The 23,696-nt window shown below is 45.9% G+C and overlaps 1 protein-coding gene across 2 annotated transcripts in view; it reads left to right on the top strand.

Moving 5' to 3' along the window:
* Positions 1 to 332: 332 nt before the first annotated feature.
* Positions 333 to 23,696, top strand: part of LOC139388076 (metal transporter CNNM3-like) — a 28,906-nt gene continuing 5,542 nt past the window's right edge. Inside the window, exons 1-12 of one of the 2 annotated variants that reach the window (XM_071134605.1) lie at positions 336 to 1,049; positions 1,348 to 1,542; positions 2,404 to 2,543; positions 2,854 to 3,030; positions 3,377 to 3,534; positions 3,720 to 3,863; positions 4,934 to 5,092; positions 5,971 to 6,140; positions 10,820 to 10,916; positions 18,560 to 18,690; positions 18,776 to 18,905; positions 20,960 to 21,028. In XM_071134605.1, the coding sequence (XP_070990706.1) occupies positions 336 to 1,049; positions 1,348 to 1,542; positions 2,404 to 2,543; positions 2,854 to 3,030; positions 3,377 to 3,534; positions 3,720 to 3,863; positions 4,934 to 5,092; positions 5,971 to 6,140; positions 10,820 to 10,916; positions 18,560 to 18,690; positions 18,776 to 18,905; positions 20,960 to 21,009 (2,265 nt within the window). In that variant the 3' untranslated portion in view covers positions 21,010 to 21,028. Of the gene's footprint in view, positions 1,050 to 1,347; positions 1,543 to 2,403; positions 2,544 to 2,853; positions 3,031 to 3,376; positions 3,535 to 3,719; positions 3,864 to 4,933; positions 5,093 to 5,970; positions 6,141 to 10,819; positions 10,917 to 18,559; positions 18,691 to 18,775; positions 18,906 to 20,959; positions 21,029 to 23,696 lie in introns of both variants that reach the window. The other variant, XM_071134604.1, reaches the window with a different exon arrangement.

Here is a 23,696-nt window from a genome sequence, read left to right on the forward strand (position 1 = left end):
CCCTTTAAATTTGACTTGTTTTCAAGACTCTCAAACAAAGATGGGCGTGGCACGATACTCATTTTCCCTGCACCCATTGGATGTCATCAGCCATGGACTCTCATTGGTTAATTTCTGAGAAGGTGGGTTTAGTTTGCGAGGAAAGTGCGTCCATTGTGGCTCTGAACGAGAGCAGCGGATGACACTAAACCAATGTCCTTTCTCCCCAAAATGGCGTCAAATGGGAGCCAGTTTTTCTCTGAGCGCTGTGTGGCTCGCAGAGCCTCCGTAGGCGGGCAGCTGCGAGAGGGAAGCAGTCACATGATTCGCGCAGAGCCCAGCTGCCCAATTCCAATATGGTGGCCAGCTTGGCAGACCTACGGTTCTTGTTGATGATATTGTTGCTCTGCGGGAGGATCGGGGACGGCGCCTGCAGCCAGCAAGCCCCGCGCGTTCTGGGGTTGCGACTGGAGGACCCAGAAAGCCGGGTGTATATGAAGGAGAGGATCATCTCTGCGCCGCAAGGGGCCAGTTTCAAGCTCCGGCTGTTCGGCTCGGATCTGAATGGTACCTGGCCGTGGGTGGCGTTCGCTGGGGCTAGACTGGGAGAGGCCGGGGCGGTGGGGGATGCAGCCGACCCGTGTGGGCAGGAGACCCGCCGTGACACCTCCGCCTTCCAGGTCACCGGGGAGGTCACGGCGGACGAGGAGTACAGCGGGCTGATAGAGGTAAAGGTGCGGGACAAGAGCATTATGTCTCTCGCTGCAGGGGATGATGCCAACCCGACCTACCACCTGTGTGTGCTGAAGAGCGGGAGTTGGGTGTCAGTGGGACCGGACAGGCTGCGGATCAACAACGAAAATGGTCTCCCAGCGGACTACATCCCTCCGTGGGGTGTGGCGGTGCTGATTGTGCTGCTGATCCTGGTGTGTGGGGTGTTGAGGACTGTGAACCTCAGCCTGCTGTGGCTGGACCCTCTGGAGCTCTATGTCCTGCACAGCTGCGGCTCTGAGGAAGACAAACGGGCTGCCAAGCGCCTCGAGCCCATCAGGAGAAGGGGCAACTTCCTGGTGGGTCCCTAGTGTACACACACACAGTTAAACACCAGAATTTGGGGGGGTCTCCAACTTTCACCAGTCCTGTAGAGCCAGGGTTCTGGGTATGCATGCAGGCTTTTGTTCCATCCCAGCACTAATGCACCTGTTTCAGATAATCAGCTGGTGTCTAGATTGGAACAAAAGCCTGCATGCATACCCAGTAGCTCTCCAGGACCGGAGACCCCTGCACTACCCTCAAGAATATTCAGATGTATGACATCTCTCTGGCTCCACACTATCTAACTCCACATCTCTCCACTCTCGGTTTTAGGTGTGTTCCCTGCTTTTCCTGTGCGCTCTGGGCCATTCGGTTCTAGGTGTGCTGCTCTACCGGGCCGTGGGTTCCATAGCGCCCGCAGTCTTCACCAGCGGGTTCCTCATCTTCCTGGTGTCAGAGCTGGTTCCACACATAGTGTGTTCCGGCTACGGCTTCCAGCTGGCCCCAGGCCTCACCTGGCTGGCACAGGTCTGTATGGAGACATTTTGAAAAAGCCAGGGTTGTGTTCATTAGGCATCAACCAGAAGGAGACAGACAGACATTTTGAAAAAGCCAGGGTTGTGTTCATTAGGCATCAACCAGAAGGAGACAGACAGACATTTTGAAAAAGCCAGGGTTGTGTTCATTAGGCATCAACCAGAAGGAGACAGACAGACATTTTGAAAAAGCCAGGGTTGTGTTCATTAGGCATCAACCAGAAGGAGACAGACAGACATTTTGAAAAAGCCAGGGTTGTGTTCATTAGGCATCAACCAGAAGGAGACAGACAGACAGACAGGGACTACCTTGTTGTTTTCCATTTGAAGACCTATTCTGTTGCATGCCCTTAGTGCAGTGGTTCTCCTACCTTTCCTTGGGGAGCCGTTACATGTATTTTATCAGTTCCAGACTTAGCACACCTGATTCAACTTGTCAACTCAGCCAAGCCTTTGGTCGTGTTCCTCCGCTCAGACGTGGTCGACACATGCCGGATCTTACAACTCCTGGATAGGTATTTTACGTATCAGCTAACCACATCATGTGTTATAGCAATCTAGTGCCCGACGGCACAGTCAGTGATGTGGCACTCGACCGTTGGTTCATGCGTGTAATGTCTGAGCAGGGGAACACGGCTCTTGACTAGGTGACTGAGGTGAGCTACTTCAGGGCTACAACAAAATTGTGACATGTCCGGGGATCCCTGAGGAGAGGTGTGAGAACCACTGCCCTAATGAACACACCCTCAGTTTCCTTTAGCCTCTGGTTGGACGGGTGGCTTCTAGGACCCTTTATCATACTTTTTCTTAATACAACATCATTGAACAGGCTCCTCCTTTCTCTAACTACCAGGTGTGTATGGTGCTGACGTGCCCACTGTCGTGCCCACTGGGCCTGGTGCTGGATCTGGCACTGAGGCGTGACATCAGCACCTGCGGCGTGAGGGAGAGGGCCATGGAGATGATACGCACCAATGTCAACGACCCCTACAGGTACCTGACACACACACACACACACACATACAGATGACCGTGTGTGTGTTGTGTTCATGGGTGGCACACACTGCTCTATGAATGGGGTGGCCAATGGGCGCAGGCTTTTGTTCCAGCCCAGCATTAACCTGATCAGGTTGGTGAGTGCTGGGCTGTAAACAAAAGCTTTTACTCTCATAGCTTTCTAGCGCTGTAGTTCTCCTTCCTCTGCCTAGGGTGTTTTGAGCGTTTTGTAAAGTAATTTTGAAGGCCCTGTATATGATATCCATGTAATCCATCCATTGTCATCGTTGTTGTGATTCCATTGCAGTGAGTTTGTGAAGGAGGAGTTTAGCCGTGGTGCGCTGCGCAGTAAGACCGTGGAGGACATCCTGACTCCGCTCAAGGACTGTTTCATGCTGTCTTCCACCGCTGTGCTGGACTTCTCCACCATGTCGGAGATCATGCAGAGTGGATACACACGTGTCCCAATCTACGAAGAGGAGAGGTGGGAAGATCTGACACGCACTTAAAGGGCCACACACACACCAATGACTGGTTCTATGAATGGACAAAGTTATCGATCACGTGACACACATCTCGTCTATCATAAGCAATAAGGGTTGCCATTGGTTGAAAAAATATATATATATTTACACAGATTGACCATGAAGATTGCCATTTGTCCATTCACTATAATGGGGGATCCCGTTTACTGCTTAAATGCGGACAGCCTAGACCTTCCGTGTTTTCAATGGGGGGTGGGAGGGGGGGGGCAGGCAGTCATTCATTCTCCCCTGACGCACACACGCATGCATGCACACACTAACAGGTATCTAATGTAATTTACCCAGGTCCAACATCGTGGAGATACTGTACGTGAAGGACCTGGCTCTGGTCGACCCTGATGACTGTACTCCCATGACAACTATCACCAAGTTCTACAATCACCCACTGCACTTTGTCTTCAACGACACCAAACTGGACGCCATGCTGGAGGAGTTCAAGAAAGGTGAGACTGTGCATGCTTGCGTGCACGCGCACGTGGTGATAGTTTTAGAAAAATAGCCCAAAAAGGCAGTAATTTCTTTAATGCGACCTACGTAGGCCTGCCTTGTGAACAGCCAAAGTTGTGATCCGCTTATGAATTCACCTTTGATGGGCCCAGCTCTCCTGACCTTTTACCCCTCACTCCAGGAAACTCAGCCCTGGCCATCGTTCAGAAGGTGAACAACGAGGGGGAGGGAGACCCCTTTTATGAGGTTCTGGGATTGGTCACCTTGGAGGACGTCATCGAGGAGATCATCAAATCAGAGATCCTGGATGAGTCTGACGGATACAGTAAGACGAATTGATTTTGTGTGTGAGAATGTAAGAGTGTGTGTATGGGAATGAATGAGATACAGAGAGCGTATGTGTTTGTGTAATGGGTTACTGGGTAAGAGGACAGCATTTTGTATTTAGTATGATTGCTAGAATTTCCTTCTGTCTTCCTACAATTTATATCCCTCCTCTCTTGCCCTCTCCCTCCCTCCTGTCCCCTAACCCCTCTCCCTCCCTCCTGTCCCCTAACCTCCCTCCCTCCCTCCCTAAAACCCTCCCTCCCTCCCTCCTAACCCCTCTCCCTCCCTCCCTCCTGTCCCCTAATCCCTCTCCCTCCCTCCTGTCCCCTAACCTCCCTCCTATCCCCTAACCTCCCTCCTATCCCCTAACCCCCCTCCCTCCCTCCCTCCCTCCCTCCCTCCCTCCCTCCCTCCCTCCCTCCCTCCCTCCCTCCCTCCCTCCCTCCCTCCCTCCCTCCTGTCCCCTAACCCCTCTCCCTTCCTCCTGTCCCCTAACCCTCTCCCTCCCTCCCTTCTGTCCCCTAACCCCTCTCCCTTCCTCCTGTCCCCTAACCCTCTCCCTCCCTCCCTCCTGTCCCCTAACCCCTCTCCCTTCCTCCTGTTCGCTAACCCCTCTCCCTCCCTCCTGTCCCCTAACCCCTCTCCCTCCCTCCTGTCCCCTAACCCCTCTCTCTTCCTCCTGTCCCCTAACCCCTCTCCCTGTCCCCTAACCCCTCTCTCTTCCTCCTATCCCCTAACCCCTCTCCCTCCCTCCTGTCCCCTAACCCCTCTCCCTCCCTCCTGTCCCCTAACCCCTCTCCCTCCCTCCTGTCCCCTAACCCCTCTCCCTCCCTCCTGTTCCCTAACCCCTCTCCCTCCCTCCTGTCCCCTAACCCCTCTCCCTCCCTCCTGTCCCCTAACCCCTCTCCCTCCCCCCTGTCCCCTAACCCCTCTCCCTCCCTCCTGTCCCCTAACCCCTCTCCCTCCCTCCCTCCTGTCCCCTAACCCCTCTCCCTCCCTCCTGTCCCCTAACCCCTCTCCCTTCCTCCTGTCCCCTAACCCCTCTCCCTCCACCCTGTCTTTCTGTAGTCGACATGAAGGTGAAGCGTCCTCTGGCCCCTCTGGAGATTTCCCTGGAGCCTCGCAGCGTCCACGAAGAATTCTCTCTGTTCAAACTTCCCGAGGGCGAACCCAAGATCCGCACCTCGCCCCAGCTACTGCTGGCCACACACCGCTTCCTGTCCAGAGGTGGGAGTACATGTGTGTCCATGCGTTAGAAAGACTCCTTAAAATGAGTAAATGAGTAAATGAAATGAGACACCCACACTTCTCATGTATCCAGCCTGTTATGACCCTAACCTTCCCACTCAGTCAGTGGTTTACCAGGACCGTGACAGTTTAGCGCCCAGTGGCGCAACTTTCACTGGGGTCGGGTTTAGTCCTACTCAGTTTTATCATTGGAATGTGATACAAAACAAGGCAACTGTGTGCTTTAGGACCATGCGGACACCTCCAAACGGTCGGGTAGGCTGTTTGGAGTGTTTATCCGACTGGATAAAAAATTATTAAATAATTTCCCCCCCACTTCTAAAACCAAAGTTGCGCCACTTAACACCACTAGTAATGATCAAATCGCTGAAATAGAAGTCAATGGAAACACAAGCTAAATACTCACAGTGGAAAATATGGAGGAATGGATATTCAACAGGCATAGTTAATCTGTGTGTGTTGTAGGACGTAGACTTTGGATGTGGGTCTCTGTTGTTTGACATTTCTGTCCTCTTCAGCTGCTTGACATGGCGCAATCTTAAGCCCATAAGGTTTGGACTTAAAACAGAAAAGAATGTAGAATCTAATTACAATTGAGTGTACTTTTGATCAGCGATGAAACCATAGGTCCGGGATCGCCAAACCTGCTCCTGGATAGTTGCGAGGTGTACAGGCTTTTGCCCCAGCCCTACACAAATGGGTAATGAAAGCAACACAGACCTGTGTATTTGGCAACACGCTTGTGCAAAGCAATGACAATGTGTGTTTCTTGGAAAGGTCCTAAGAAGATGCTGTTCCTGTGTGTGTGTGTGTGTGTGTGTGTGTGTCCTCTCCTGTAACTGTGTGTCTCCTTACAGAGGTAGAACACTTCAGCCTGGCCCGTGTGTCAGAGAAGGTGTTGTTCCACCTGTTGCGTCACCCCAGTGTCAACCAGGAAGTCCACTTTGACCCCTCCAACCGCCTGAGCGCAGACCACTACCTCTACACACGCAACCACCCCGTAGACTACTTCATACTGCTACTACAGGTCAGTGTGTGTGACCACTACCTCTACACACGCAACCACCCTGTAGACTACTTCATACTGCTACTACAGGTCTGTGTGTGTGTGTGTGACCACTACCTCTACACACGCAACCACCCCGTAGACTACTTCATACTGCTACTACAGGTCTGTGTGTGTGTGTGTGACCACTACCTCTACACACGCAACCACCCTGTAGACTACTTCATACTGCTACTACAGGTCTGTGTGTGTGTGTGTGTGTGTGTGTGTGTGTGTGACCACTACCTCTACACACGCAACCACCCCGTAGACTACTTCATACTGCTACTACAGGTCTGTGTGTGTGTGTGTGTGTGTGACCACTACCTCTACACACGCAACCACCCCGTAGACTACTTCATACTGCTACTACAGGTCTGTGTGTGTGACCACTACGTCTACACACGCAACCACCCCGTAGACTACTTCATACTGCTACTGTGTGTGTGTGTGTGTGTGTGTGTGTGTGTGTGTGTGTGTGTGTGTGTGTGTGTGTGTGTGTGTGTGTGTGTGTGTGTGTGTGTGTGTGTGTGTGTGTGTGTGTGTGTGTGTGTGTGACCACTACCTCTACACACGCATCCACCCCGTAGACTACTTCATACTGCTACTACAGGTCTGTGTGTGTGACCACTACCTCTACACACGCAACCACCCCGTAGACTACTTCATACTGCTACTACAGGTGTGTGTGACCACTACCTCTACACACGCAACCACCCCGTAGACTACTTCATACTGCTACTACAGGTCAGTGTGTGTGACCACTACCTCTACACACGCAACCACCCCATAGACTACTTCATACTGCTACTACAGGTCAGTGTGTGTGTGTGACCACTACCTCTACACACGCAACCACCCCGTAGACTACTTCATACTGCTACTACAGGTCTGTGTGTGTGTGTGTGACCACTACCTCTACACACGCAACCACCCTGTAGACTACTTCATACTGCTACTACAGGTCTGTGTGTGTGTGTGTGTGTGTGTGTGTGTGTGTGTGTGTGACCACTACCTCTACACACGCAACCACCCCGTAGACTACTTCATACTGCTACTACAGGTCTGTGTGTGTGTGTGTGTGTGACCACTACCTCTACACACGCAACCACCCCGTAGACTACTTCATACTGCTACTACAGGTCTGTGTGTGTGACCACTACGTCTACACACGCAACCACCCCGTAGACTACTTCATACTGCTACTACAGGTGTGTGTGTGTGACCACTACCTCTACACACGCAACCACCCCGTAGACTACTTCATACTGCTACTACAGGTGTGTGTGACCACTACCTCTACACACGCAACCACCCCCGTAGACTACTTCATACTGCTACTACAGGTCTGTGTGTGTGACCACTACCTCTACACACGCAACCACCCCGTAGACTACTTCATACTGCTACTACAGGTGTGTGTGACCACTACCTCTACACACGCAACCACCCCCGTAGACTACTTCATACTGCTACTACAGGTCAGTGTGTGTGTGTGTGACCACTACCTCTACACACGCAACCACCCTGTAGACTACTTCATACTGCTACTACAGGTCAGTGTGTGTGACCACTACCTCTACACACGCAACCACCCTGTAGACTACTTCATACTGCTACTACAGGTCTGTGTGTGTGTGTGTGACCACTACCTCTACACACGCAACCACCCCGTAGACTACTTCATACTGCTACTACAGGTCTGTGTGTGTGTGTGTGACCACTACCTCTACACACGCAACCACCCCGTAGACTACTTCATACTGCTACTACAGGTCTGTGTGTGTGTGTGACCACTACCTCTACACACGCAACCACCCTGTAGACTACTTCATACTGCTACTACAGGTCTGTGTGTGTGTGTGTGTGTGTGTGTGTGTGACCACTACCTCTACACACGCAACCACCCCGTAGACTACTTCATACTGCTACTACAGGTCTGTGTGTGTGTGTGTGTGTGTGACCACTACCTCTACACATGCAACCACCCCGTAGACTACTTCATACTGCTACTACAGGTCTGTGTGTGTGACCACTACGTCTACACACGCAACCACCCCGTAGACTACTTCATACTGCTACTACAGGTGTGTGTGTGTGTGTGTGTGTGTGTGTGTGTGTGTGTGTGTGTGTGTGTGTGTGTGTGTGTGTGTGTGTGACCACTACCTCTACACACGCATCCACCCCGTAGACTACTTCATACTGCTACTACAGGTCTGTGTGTGTGTGTGTGTGACCACTACCTCTACACACGCAACCACCCCGTAGACTACTTCATACTGCTACTACAGGTCTGTGTGTGTGTGACCACTACCTCTACACACGCAACCACCCCGTAGACTACTTCATACTGCTACTACAGGTGTGTGTGACCACTACCTCTACACACGCAACCACCCCGTAGACTACTTCATACTGCTACTACAGGTCAGTGTGTGTGTGTGTGTGTGTGACCACTACCTCTACACACGCAACCACCCCATAGACTACTTCATACTGCTACTACAGGTCAGTGTGTGTGTGTGACCACTACCTCTACACACGCAACCACCCCGTAGACTACTTCATACTGCTACTACAGGTCTGTGTGTGTGTGTGACCACTACCTCTACACACGCAACCACCCTGTAGACTACTTCATACTGCTACTACAGGTCTGTGTGTGTGTGTGTGTGTGTGTGTGTGACCACTACCTCTACACACGCAACCACCCCGTAGACTACTTCATACTGCTACTACAGGTGTGTGTGTGTGTGTGTGTGTGTGTGTGTGTGTGTGACCACTACGTCTACACACGCAACCACCCCGTAGACTACTTCATACTGCTACTACAGGTGTGTGTGTGACCACTACCTCTACACACGCAACCACCCCGTAGACTACTTCATACTGCTACTACAGGTGTGTGTGTGTGACCACTACCTCTACACACGCAACCACCCCATAGACTACTTCATACTGCTACTACAGGTCTGTGTGTGTGTGTGTGTGTGACCACTACCTCTACACACGCAACCACCCCGTAGACTACTTCATACTGCTACTACAGGTCTGTGTGTGTGTGTGTGACCACTACCTCTACACACGCAACCACCCTGTAGACTACTTCATACTGCTACTACAGGTCTGTGTGTGTGTGTGTGTGTGTGACCACTACCTCTACACACGCAACCACCCCGTAGACTACTTCATACTGCTACTACAGGTGTGTGTGTGTGTGTGTGTGTGTGTGTGTGACCACTACGTCTACACACGCAACCACCCCGTAGACTACTTCATACTGCTACTACAGGTGTGTGTGTGTGACCACTACCTCTACACACGCAACCACCCCATAGACTACTTCATACTGCTACTACAGGTCTGTGTGTGTGTGTGTGTGTGACCACTACCTCTACACACGCAACCACCCCGTAGACTACTTCATACTGCTACTACAGGTCTGTGTGTGTGTGTGTGACCACTACCTCTACACACGCAACCACCCTGTAGACTACTTCATACTGCTACTACAGGTCTGTGTGTGTGTGTGTGTGTGACCACTACCTCTACACACGCAACCACCCCGTAGACTACTTCATACTGCTACTACAGGTGTGTGTGTGTGTGTGTGTGTGTGTGTGTGTGTGACCACTACGTCTACACACGCAACCACCCCGTAGACTACTTCATACTGCTACTACAGGTGTGTGTGTGTGTGTGTGTGTGTGTGTGTGTGTGTGTGTGTGTGTGTGTGTGTGACCACTACCTCTACACACGCAACCACCCCATAGACTACTTCATACTGCTACTACAGGTCTGTGTGTGTGTGTGTGTGTGTGACCACTACCTCTACACACGCAACCACCCCGTAGACTACTTCATACTGCTACTACAGGTCTGTGTGTGTGTGTGTGACCACTACCTCTACACACGCAACCACCCCGTAGACTACTTCATACTGCTACTACAGGTCAGTGTGTGTGTGTGACCACTACCTCTACACACGCAACCACCCCATAGACTACTTCATACTGCTACTACAGGTCTGTGTGTGTGTGTGACCACTACCTCTACACACGCAACCACCCCGTAGACTACTTCATACTGCTACTACAGGTGTGTGTGTGTGTGTGTGTGTGTGTGTGTGTGTGTGTGTGTGTGACCACTACCTCTACACACGCAACCACCCCGTAGACTACTTCATACTGCTACTACAGGTCTGTGTGTGTGTGTGACCACTACCTCTACACACGCAACCACCCCGTAGACTACTTCATACTGCTACTACAGGTGTGTGTGTGTGACCACTACGTCTACACACGCAACCACCCCGTAGACTACTTCATACTGCTACTACAGGTGTGTGTGTGTGACCACTACCTCTACACACGCAACCACCCCATAGACTACTTCATACTGCTACTACAGGTCTGTGTGTGTGTGTGACCACTACCTCTACACACGCAACCACCCCGTAGACTACTTCATACTGCTACTACAGGTCTGTGTGTGTGTGTGTGTGTGTGTGTGTGACCACTACCTCTACACATGCAACCACCCCGTAGACTACTTCATACTGCTACTACAGGTCTGTGTGTGCGTGTGTTACTACAGACGTGTATGTGTGTATTGTGTGTTGGCACATGCATGTGTTTTACTTTAACTGACTATCTCTGTAGGGCCGTGTGGAGGTGGAGATCGGTAAAGAGGGCTTGAAGTTTGAGAACGGAGCGTTCACATACTACGGTGTGTCTGCACTCACATTGCCATCCTCAGGTAAGCCACAGTACTGCAGGACTCACAAATACCTCACTACCATTACCTGGGTCGAGCTCATTTATAATTATTTTCATTTCATCTTTATTTAATACAGATTTTTCTCATGGAGAGAGAATCTATTTTTCGGACTCAGGTCTCTCGATAGAAATGGTGCAGGACAGGGCCGTATTGAACTTTCTTCAGCCGGTTAGCGGGGGTTTTGAGGTCCACGCCATTTGGTCAAATTGTCCCTTCCACGCATCTAGATACCATCTGTAGTCCCCTTCGACGAGAGAGAGGACAGATCAGAACAACAGTGCATTAGGCATTTCCGGTTCAAGAAATCCAGACAAATTCAAGAAACCAAACAAAAATATTGACAAATTATTACTACTACCAATATTCTCAATGCAAAGTTCTAAGACAAATGTCAAAGAAAATAAATGGTTTCAATAATGTTGAAACCATTTATCAACTTGGCTTATACTCCCCTATCACACTGTCGACCTCATCGCCGAGTCACAGGATCAGGAATTTAGGGAGTGATCTCGATCATTCAGCAGACCCAATCTGGTGAGATTTGTATAGAAACAAACAACACAACAATCCACTCCTTCATACATCACTCGATGCACTGCTACATATCACTCGATGCACTGCTACATATCACTCGATGCACTGCTACATATCACTCGATGCACTGCTACATATCACTCGATGCACTGCTACATATCACTCGATGCACTGCTACATATCACTCGATGCACTGCTACATATCACTCGATGTTAAAATGGGGGAATTACCAGTCCTCTGAGGGTTTTTGGATTAAAGTTTACACACATGACTCCCAATGTGATTAATGTGTAAAAACAACACTGCAAATCAAATTATAATTACCATCTTTAACTCCATAAAGAAAAATATGTGCTCATAGTAAAATAGACTAGAGACAGGTATATCCTTCTCTCGTGGTCCGAATCACACAGCTATTCATTTATACTACATAATTATCAGTATTACACATTTCCTTCAAATCAGTATTACATATGACCTTTAACTTCTTATGGCTGAGATCCCGTTACCGGGAGCGATATAACAACGTCCAGGGCGCCATATTCAAAAGAACAGAAATCTCATAATTAAAATTCCTCAAACATACATGTATTTTATATCGTTTTAAAGGTAGTCTTGTTGTTAATCCCACCACAGTGTCCGATTTCAAATAGGATTTACGGGGAAAGCACCACAAACGATTATGTTAGGTCACCACCAACTCACTAAAATACACAGCCAATTTTGCCAGCCAAAGAGAGAGAGAAAAAGCACAAATAGAGATCAAATTAATCACTAACCTTTGACCATCTTCATCAGATGACACTCATCGGACTTCATGTTACACAATACATGCATGTTTTGTTTGATAAAGTTCATATTTATATCAGAAAATCTGAGTTTACATTGGTGCATTACATTTAATGTTCCAAAAACAACAGGTGATTTTGCATAGCCACATCGTTTCAACAGAAATACTCATCATAAATGTAGATGATAATACAAGTTATACACATGGAATTATAGATATACCTCTCCTTAATGCAACCGCTGTGTCAGATTTAAAAAAAACTTTACGGAAAAAGAAATGCATGCAATAATCTGAGACAGTGTTCAGAAGTAAAAACGCCACAGCCGCAAAGATGGCGTCAACATAAACAAGAAATGACATGATAAATATTCCCTTACCTTTGATGATCTACATCAGAAAGCACTCCAGGAATCACAGGTCCACAATAAATGTTTGTTTTGTTCGAAAATGTCCGTTATTTATGTCCAAATACCTTCGTTTGTTAGCGCGTTTGGTATACATATCCAAATGCTAATTCTGGTCAGTGTATGTTGGACAAAAACTTCAAAAGGTGATATTACCGGTCGAAAAATAATTTCAAACTAAGGACAGAATCAATCATTAGGATGTTTTTAACATATAGCTTCAATAAAGTTCCAACCGGAGTACTCCTTCTTGTCTTCATGAGCAATGGAACGCAAGTGACTACCACGAGGAATAAACATGATCAGAAAATGGCTGACTGCCAGACACCTGACTGATTCTGCTATCATTCACTCCCACAACATCATAGAAGTCTCATTATAATTTCTATTGATGGTTGACATCTAGTGGAACCCCTAGGCAGTGCAACATCATTCATATCTCAAGGGGATTTCATTGGAGACTCTGGTGAATACATACAAAGCTCAGATTTCTGACCTGTTTTGATTTCAACTCAGGATTTTGCCTGCCATATGAGTTATGTTATACTCACATACACCATTCAACCAGTTTTAGAAACTTTAGAGTGTTTTCTATCCAATACTAATAAAATGCATATATTAGAAACTGAGACTGAGGAGCAGACTGTTTACTTTAGGCACCTTATTCATCCAAGCTACTCAATACTGCCCCCCAGCCATGAAAAGTTAAATCATCACCCAACGTCTCTCGGGCTTTACAGTGAGGGTGATCAAACCACACTAGAAAGTCAGGACAGAGGTCAAATCTCATTCAAACCCTTCAAATAAGTGTTTATTTCTCTATTCGATCAATTATTTAAAAACAGTAATACATTTCATATTCCAGATTACAGCAAGTTTATACAGTACATTTCTTATAAAATAATTCACGTGTTCAATTAATACTTGAAAGTTTTAATTTGTGTGCCCCTTTTAAGATAACTTGGCTCTAACCTGTGAAAAACCCACTAAACCAAATGAAATGGACCACTCACAATAAATCAGACAAAGCATTAAAAACACTAACAAATATTCATAATGTAAGGTAAAAACAAACAATTTGCCAGGACTTATTTAATGTGGGAGCTCCTGTAACATACATACTGTAGTGGACTTCCTTCAGAAAAAAATCCTACTCAAAACACATCAGATAATAGTGTTCCGTTAACCTCTCTAGGGTATGTGGGACGCTAGCTTCCAATCTGGCCAACATCCAGTGAGATTGCAGCGCGCCAAATTCAAATACAGAACAGTTCTTGTGAATCCAACCACTGCGTCAGATTTAAAAAATGCTTTACGGCGAAAGCATACCTTACGATTATTTGAGAACATAGCCCAGTTGACAAATTATTACAAACATTAACCAGCCAAGCAGAACTGTTACAAAACTCAGAAATAGAGAGAAAATTAATTACCTTTGATGATCTTCATATGGTTGCACTCAGAAGACATTCATTTACTCAATAAATGTTCCTTTTGTTCGATAAAGTCTCTTTATATCCAAAAACCTCAATTTGGTTCGCGTTTTCTTCAGGCTCAAACGCAGTCAAAACAGGCAGACACAAAATCCAAATTGTGTCCGTAAAGTTCATAGAAACATGTCAAAAGATGTTTATATTCAATCCTCAGGTTGTTTTATTCCTAAATAATCTATAATATTTTAACCGGACAATAACGTCGTCAATATAAAAGGTAAACAAGAAATGCACTCTCTCGGGATTGCGCATGAAAAAGCTCTGTGACACGTCAGGGTCCACTCATTCAGACTGGTCTTACTCCCTCATTTATAAGAATACAAGCCTGAAACAATTTCTAAAGACTGTTGACATCTAGTGGAAGGCATAGGAACTGCAAATTGAGTCCTAAGTCAATGGATACGGTAATGGCATTGAATAAAAAACTACAAAAAATACTTCCTGAAATCAGTTCTGTTATACTCACAGACACTATTTTAACAGTTTTGGCAACTTTGGAGTGTTTTCTATCCAAATCTACCAGTTATATGCATATCATATATTCTGGGCCCGAGTAGCAGGCAGTTTAATTTGGGCATGCTTTTCATCCAAAATTCTGAATGCTGCCCCCTACCCTAGAGAAGTTAAGTGGAATAGACACCTTATGGTAAACAATCAGAGAGCCCCTTTCTGGTAATCTTATCATTTTAACCTGTTGAATTAATTTAGTAAAAATATAAAACCTCTTATAACATCTAGGACCTACAAAAAGTTGGTGCTGTCAGCAGCTCAATATTAAAACATTCATTTGAAATACTTGCCACTGTTCCACGTAATGGAAACAGATGATTGTTTTAAAATGACAGTACCTTCCTGCTCCAATTCACTGCTGTTACCCAAACTCTAAAAACCGAGCAACAATAATCAGAAACTGTCAAAGAACATGTCTCATACCTCTGCTCCAAATGTCCCAATGCTTCCCTTACAGCCCGCTCGCTTTCAACCGCAGCTAATCTATTTTTCAATCGCAAGGCTCAATAATTTAACCTAGTATTGAAACCTCGGCTTCTTCAAATTACTAAAATATGGCATTATTAGGTGCTATCCAATAAACCCACTAATAACATATACCACTCACGTCCTGTCAACACATCAATATATCAATCCCCTTTATCAATGTCACTGTCACCCATCGTAAGGTTTAGAAAATAAACCAAAACATGATTATTCTCTCCTTACTAGAAGGCAGTGTTTACGTTGTGGTCTATCCCAACAATATTCATCTATATTTGTAATACCAACCTCTGCTTTACACTTATTAAATGTCTATGATTTTAAGATTAACCTGTAATGAGCCAAAAGTATAAAATACAGCAGCCAATTCTTAAGGAAAAGACGCATTTCGATGGGCTCAATACTACAGCCTCTTACTACCCACAACTTCGATCCATTGCTGTTGTAGCCTTGTTTTATCATGATCACTGCTCTATCGCAATTACCTATCCGCTATTATTAGAATGCATTAGATTTAGGTAACCGTCCCTTCTGATTAGGCTACAGGTAATTAAACAAACACTTGCAATTGTTGACAAGCATATATTCAGTTCATGATTCAGTGATTCAAATACGACCCCATTCTCAGTAGGCAACACAAAAAAGTACTACCTCGAAATAGCCCCTCTATTCATGTTGAATAAATTATCCTTTCAATTTGATCTAAACAAGCTGCTAAAACGTTCAGTTTACATCTTATAACGAACACTTGCTATATCTAAGAAAAACATGGCAATAGTTGAATTGCAATCAAAAACCCAGATTTGAGTCAGTAAGATAGAACCTATCCCACAAATAACCCAATTATAATGCTGTGGGATTTTTAAAATCAGCTTATTATACACATTTCCACGTATAACATAGGAAATCTTAGGTACTCACGTTAACCGTTCCATGTGCATTTTCAACGACTCCATCGCCATAATCCCAGCGGAACCCAAGAACTTTAGTTTCCTGGACGCTGCCCGGCCGGTCATGGGAATAATGCTCCACACGTATCATCAACGGTTCTCTAGACTTCCAGAAATTATACACTTGCCGCTACTGTTCTAAAATAGCATTCCGTGCTCAATACCACCCCGTGATATTCTATGATGGGCAGTGATGGACGAACCCCAAGATAATGCTACATATCGAAACTTATTATCCAAATTTTAAATCAGCTTATTATACACATTTCTATATCTTATTATCCAAACTTCAAATGAACACTTATTTCCACACTCTCACAACTCTCATATCACACTCACGAACATAGGACACACAGGGGAATGAGACAGACGAGGAAAAACCGGTTAGCGCTGTTTTTAGATTTCAAACCCTGTCTATATGAACAGGGAAACCCATACCATACCAAAATATTGCCTAATTAGTGGTCCCACAACGGGGTGTTGTATCCACACAGGGATATTGCCTACTGTGGAATAGATTATCTTATGTCTATCCAAATCTGCAAATCTACCTACAGAGTACCCATGTCTCCTATCTAACAATGTAACACGGTCCCAAAAATCCAATCCAAGTACCAGGAATATCAAAACACTCGCAGTAACATCTAAAAATAGTAAGGGCATACTTGTTTACCTCATTTATCAAAACATTCCATGTTATAATTTGAACTTTACCAAGCCAGATGCCCTCGTAAGGCGTCACCTGCACTCTAGTCCCTCGTTCAATGAGCTTCACCAAGCCGAGTTCTCTCGCAAGTCCACTCGCGCTCTAGTTCCTCGCTCTACACATTACCCTCACCAGTCCTGATCAACTCAGTACCACGGATCTGGACTTTTGGTTACCCGCAACTGGCTAATTTAACAATCATGTCCGAGGATAACTCACTTAAGAACACTCTTATCAACTCAACTCAGTCCTGCTAGTTACCTCAGCTGTGACCCTCTTAAGGAAGACCTCGCTCTGAGCATACCCTCAACAGGGGCTTCTTATTTTTACATTTTCATCACTTATTGATAGATTGTCGAAGCCTACCTCTCTCAGTACTAATTTTGGTATCTGGCATCCACCCGCGTCCACTTCCTCTCAGATCTTAGGCGGGTCCAGCTGCTCTATCACGAGTGCGGTTTCCCTGAGATCCCAATTTTGGATCCCCTGTGCACAGTTTACACAGATCTTCAGGAGCGGTCAACAGGTGAAGTTGCAGATCTTCTCCTCGTTGCCAAAAATGTAGTGGAAATTCATGTATACTGAGAGAGACTTTTGTCATTTCTTCAAACAATCATCTTCATTTAACATCGATTTAATTGTTGCAATAATGAAGCTGGTCGACCACACATTCCGTAGTGTGTGTTGCCGACAGCTGAACCTTTTTAATGAAAAAACTGATCTTATCAAGGAGACCCAAAAATGCTTAGTCATGGCTGGTTAACCAATCCTGATTCAGATCACCCATCAAGACAAACTCAGAGTTGACTGTGATAACAGTTGTAAAAGTACAATCCAAAGAGCCAACAGATGGAGGTCAAAACAACAAGATGCAACACTATTTAAAGATAAGCCGAGGTTTAGGTTCAAAGACAGATATTGAAATTGCTTAGTTTTAATAACCGAAGTCAGAACGACCGCTGAGAACTTGCCTTTCACGTATACAGCAACACCACCACCCTTAGATTTACCATCTGCATGAAAAACATTGTAACCATTTATACCAATATTTATGTCTGTAAATATATATTTTTTTACCCAGTTTCAGAAAGCATAAATACGTTAGGGACGGCAGTTTTAATCCATATATTCACAAAATCATACTTCGTCAGAATACCTCTTACATTCGTATGCAGAAACTTCAGGCCACTCTGACTACTTAATTCGTCAGGGGTAAAAATGTCAGGACCGGATTTAGATTGCACATTTCCAGACCGTAGAAGCAGCAAGATGATTGCAAGTCTATCTCGGGGGTTACAACATTTGGATTTACAGACGGCACTTGAACGACAATCCACATCCTTTAACGTCACAAAGGGGTCTCAACAGAATAAAACAATTATTAACGTTTCACAATGGAAAACAATAATGAGTTGTTTTGGGGGGGGGGGGGGGGGGGGGGGGTGTACATTTTCTTCCGTTTCATGCCTAATGAACACAGCCCTCTGTATCACACCACAACATTCGCTAGCTAGGCCTTTTATCTTGAATTCCAGGCTACCAGTGTTGCATGTTGCATTCTATGGTTTTTGATATTTGATTACATAACGCAAAGTTAGTGTCATATGATGCTGTATTTCAATGTGGTGGCACAGTTTGACAGGGAAGCACAAAATGAGCTGACACAGGTGTTGTGTCCCTTGAGATTCCTGTGAACTTCAGTGTGCGCGTGCGTGCGCACGTTTGTTTGATGCACTTGTATGTGTGTCCAGTGCACCAGTCTCCAGTGTCGACCCAGCGTCGTTCTCCCAGGGATCCGTTTGAGTTGGGAGATGCCACCAGCTCATCCAGCTACTGTCCTGACTACACCGTCCGTGCCCTCACTGACCTGCAGCTCATACGGGTGAGGGTGTGTCTGTGTTAGAATACGTGTGTGAGGGTGAGTGTCGTGCGAGTGTGTCAGACTCACAGTGCCCTCCCTCTGCCAGGTGACTCGCATGCAGTACCTGAATGCTCTGATGGCGTCACGTGTTGGCCAGAGCCCAGACCCTTCTGAAATCAAGATCCTGCCCAACAGTCAGACCAAGCTGCTCAACGAGAGGAACATCACCACGCAAGGTAGGTCACATAGACATACAATTGAAGTCGGAAGTTTACATTTAAACTCAGTTTTTCACAATTCCTGACATTTAATCTTCGTACAAATTCCCTGTTTTAGGTCTGTTAGGATCACCACTTTTATTTTAATAATGTGAAATGTCAGAATAATAGTAGAGTGATTTATTTCAGCTTTTATTTCTTTCATCACATTTCTAGTGGGTCAGAAGTTTACATACACTCAATTAGTATTTGGTAGCATTGCCTTTAAATTGTTTAACTTGGGTCAAACGTTTCAGGTAGCCTTCCACAAGCTTCCCACAATAAGTTGGGTGTATGTTGGCCCATTCCTCCTGACAGAGCTGGTGTAACTGAGTCAGGTTTGTAGGCCTCCTTGCTCACACATGCTTTTTCAGTTCTGCCCACAAATGTTCTATAGGATTGAGGTCAGGGCTTTGTGATGGCCACTCCAATACCTTGACTTTGTTGTCCTTAAGCCATTTTGCCACAACTTTTGAAGTATGCTTGTGGTCATTGTCCATTTGGAAGACCCATTTGCAACCAAGCTTTAACTTCCTGACTAATGTCTGGAGATGTTGCTTCAATATATCCACATCATTTTCCTGCCTCATGATGCCATTTATTTTGTGAAGTGCACCAGACCCTCCTGCAGCAAAGCACCCCCACAACATGATGCTGCCACCCCCATGCTTCACGGTTGGGATGGTGTTCTTCGGCTTGCAAGCCTCCCCATTTTTCCTCCAAACATAACAATGGTCATTATGGCCAAACAGCTTTATTGTTGTTTCATCAGACCAGAGGACATTTCTCCAAAAAGTACAATCTTTGTCCCCATATACAGTTGCAAACTCTGGCTTTTTTATGGCGGTTTTGGAACAGTGGCTTCTTCCTTGCTGAGTGGCCTTTCAGGTATATGTCGATATAGGACTCGTTTTACTGTGGATATAGATACTTTTGTACCTGTTTCCTCCAGCATCTTCACAAAATCCTTTGCTGTTGTTCTGGGATTGATTTGCACATTTCGCACCAAAGTGCTTTCATTACTAGGAGACAGAACGCTTCTCCTTCCTGAGCGGTATGACAGCTGCGTGGTCCCATGGTGTTTATACTTGCGTACTATTGTTTGTACAGATGAACATAGAACCTTCAGGCGTTTGGGAATTTCTCCCAAGGATGAACCAGACTTGTGGAGGTCTACATTTTTTTCTGAGGTCTTGGCTGATTTCTTTTGATTTTTCCATGATGTCAAGCAAAGAGGCACTGAGTTTGTAGGTTGAAATACATCCACAGGTACACCTCCAATTGACTCAAATTATGCAAATTAGCCTATCAGAAGCTTCTAAAGCCATGACATAATTTTCTGGAATTTTCCAAGCTGTTTAAAGGTATAGTCAACTTAGTTGTTGTGAACTTCTGATCCACTGGAATTGTGACACAGTGAATTATAAGTGAAATAATCTGTCTGTAAACAATTGTTGGAAAAATGACTTGTGTCACGCCCAAAGTAGATGTCCTAACCGACTTGCCAAAACTATAGTTTGTTAACAAGAAATTTGTGGAGTGGTTGAAAAATGAGTTTTAATCACTCCAACCTAAGTGTATGTAAACTTCCGACTTCAACTGTACATATATACTGTACACCACTCACACACGTTCCCAGACACCCATATACTAACACCATAGGCTAGAATGATGACATACATAACTGAAGATTGAAGTATGATAATATTTGTTGTTACGTATCTCATGTATAACCTTTACTGTGTACGCTCTTTGGGTGAACTAAGACTTCTCTCTTTTTTTCTCTTCCTTTTCTCCCCTGTCCTCTGGCCACTCCCCTTTCCTCTGGCCACTCCCCTGTCCTTTCCTCTGGCCACTCCCCTGTCCTCTGGCCACTCCCCTGTCCTCTGGCCACTCCCCTGTCCTCTGGCCACTCCCCTGTCCTTTCCTCTGGCCACTCCCCTGTCCTTTCCTCTGGCCACTCCCCTGTCCTTTCCTCTGGCCACTCCCCTGTCCTCTGGCCACTCCCCTGTCCTTTCCTCTGGCCACTCCAGAGTTCCCTGCAAACTTTTCTTTCTTTGACAACATTGACAACTACTGTTAGTGTTTTCTGTGTGCATGAGGTAAGAGTCATGAGCTGTGTTCGAATACTCATACTAACCTTACTATTTGTGGCGGAAATTGAGTATGTAGTATGCTTGTTGGTCATAGTATGGATATAGTTAGTATGCCAAAAGTTCCTGGATGTCGTACTAAATTTGCCAAAAATACTAAGGATACAAGCAGTAGACACTATTTCTGTGCTTTTAGGGCCCATAATGCAATTCTTCAGAAAATGGGCGTGGCTTCACATTTTCAGATTTGAAGAAAATTGCGAAGTGGTTACAAATTCATTGCTTTAACTAATTATGATGAATGTTACGCAATCTAATAAAGAAATTACTTTTCAAATAAGTTACATTACACATTTGGCTGACAATTTGTTAGCTACGCTATCCTTACGTGCGAAGCATTACAGCAACTAGTTACCTAACGTTAGTTGGCTAATACATCAAACTTGCCAGGCAGTATAACTATATGCTAACTAACTGCCCAATGTTTATTGACTTGATTATTCACACCATTCTTAGCTAAGTGTGTTCTCAATGAACATTTCAGAGTGTGCCAGAGTGCAAAATAACTGGTGAATTTATGAACGCTCAACACCTGTTGAATATGGGCAGTGTCTGTAAATGTTGCCAAAAAAAGAGTCATTAAATTGTTGCCAGCAGCACAGTTAGTCACCAATGATCTGGATAACGTGAAAACAGCCTAACCAGCTCTGATAGGGTGAGTAAAATTGTCTGAGTGAGGTGTTCTTCCCTGAGGAGCTAAAAGCTCTGAAAGCCAGTAGGGAAGTTGCTAAGGAGAGCCGTCTTCTCTCTCTCACCCCAGAATATGATCAAATCCTTGGAGTGATCAGAGTCGGAGGGAAGCTGCGCCAAGCAGAAGTTTTGGACCCCGATGCTATCCACCCAATTAGCCTTGACTCCAGACACCCTCTTACCAGGCTCCTCATCAAGAGTTAGGATGAGAGGCTGCTCCACCCAGGGCCAGAGAGGGTCTATGGGGAGATCAGCCGGAAGTACTGGATAATTGGAGTACGAGGAGCCATTCGTAAGCACCAATACGCCTTCGTAGAATGTCAGAGATGGCGGGCCGGAGCCACGGTGCCCAAAATGGCAGATTTACCCCCTGCTCGCTTGCGCCTCCTTAAACCACCCTTCTGGTCAACAGGAGTAGATTGCTTGGCCCCTTGATGATCAAGCTAGTCGTCAAGTGGAAAAGCGCTGGGGCATTTTATTCAAGTGTTTGACAACTAGATGTGTCCACCTGGACCTACTGGAGAGGGGTGGCAGGGTAGCCTAGTGGTTAGAGCGTTGGACTAGGTTGCAAGTTCAAACCCCCAAGCTGAACAGGCAGTTCCTAGGCCGTCATTGAAAATAAGAATTTGTTCTTAACTGACTTGCCTGGTTAAATAAAGGTAAAAATAAAATAAAAAGAGTTTGGATACTGAAGCCTTCCTCATGGCCCTACGGCGGTTTATCTCCCGACGGGGGAAACTCTACGAGATCCTGCCTGGCAGGAGAAGCCAGGTTGTAGGAAGCTTTCCAAGCCATGGAACCCAGCCTCCAGGATCAGCTGATGGACCAACAAATCTCATTAAAATGTAACCCTCTAGGAGCTCCTCATTTTGGAGGAGCATGGGAGCGAGAGATCAAATCTGTAAAGACAGCCTTACGAGTCGCACTGGGGGACCAAACTGTCACTGAAACTGTCTTGAGGACCGTCCTGATAGAGGTGGAAGAGATACTGAACTCCAAACCCTTGGGATATCTCTCTGCAGACATCGCTGACCCTGATCCGGTTACACCGAATATGCTCTTGATGGGACGCCAAGATGCGTCACTTCCTCAAGCCATGTATGCTGATACCAACCTCGTTGGCAGGCGCCGGTGGCGACACAGTCAGATCTTAGCTGACCATTTCTGGGCCCGATTAATTCAGGATTTACCTACCAAGTCTACAGCACAGAGGGAAATGGTGGAGAGAAATGGCCAGCCTGGAAATTGGCCAAGTAATAATGATGGTGGACCCTCAGCTGCCTCAAGCCTCCTGACCGGTGGGCCGTATCACGAAGACCACGCCTGGGACCGATGGTCGTGTTAGATTGTTAGCTTGGGTGCTTGACTGCCGTTGTAAGGTCAGAATGCTCGGATCAACCCTACTCCTCGGCCAGAGCATCCAGTGAACTCTCCGAGAGCAAAATGCTCTGAATTTACGAACTGACCACTCTCTAGCACTCCAGATTGAATTGACAAACACACCCGAAATCATAAAATGTCCAGCTATTCATTTGTTATGCTAACAAGCTGTCAAGAGGTTGCATAGCAACACCATCAACTTCCGGTAGACAGGCGAAGCGCTAGTATGCTCAACTGAAATGATACCGTTCATATACAGTATACTAAAATGAACTAATAATATATACTCATTTAAGGATGTAGTATACAGAATGTTAGTATGGGTATTCAAACACAGCTATGGTCCTCTCAGTAGCATGACGTCAATCGTACACACTCTCTCTCTCTCTGAAAGGTTACCAAGGCATTGAGAGAGAGAATTAAACAGTCTAGGCATTCAGTCACAAACCACCTGAGTTATTAAGGGCTTTATTCAGACTTGAGATCCACACACTACACTTGAATGTTCACGGAAGTCTCCCATTGACATCAATGAATGGTTTACGGG

The sequence above is a fragment of the Oncorhynchus clarkii genome, chromosome 29 (genome assembly GCF_045791955.1).
Source record: "Oncorhynchus clarkii lewisi isolate Uvic-CL-2024 chromosome 29, UVic_Ocla_1.0, whole genome shotgun sequence".
Lineage (NCBI taxonomy): Eukaryota > Metazoa > Chordata > Actinopteri > Salmoniformes > Salmonidae > Oncorhynchus > Oncorhynchus clarkii.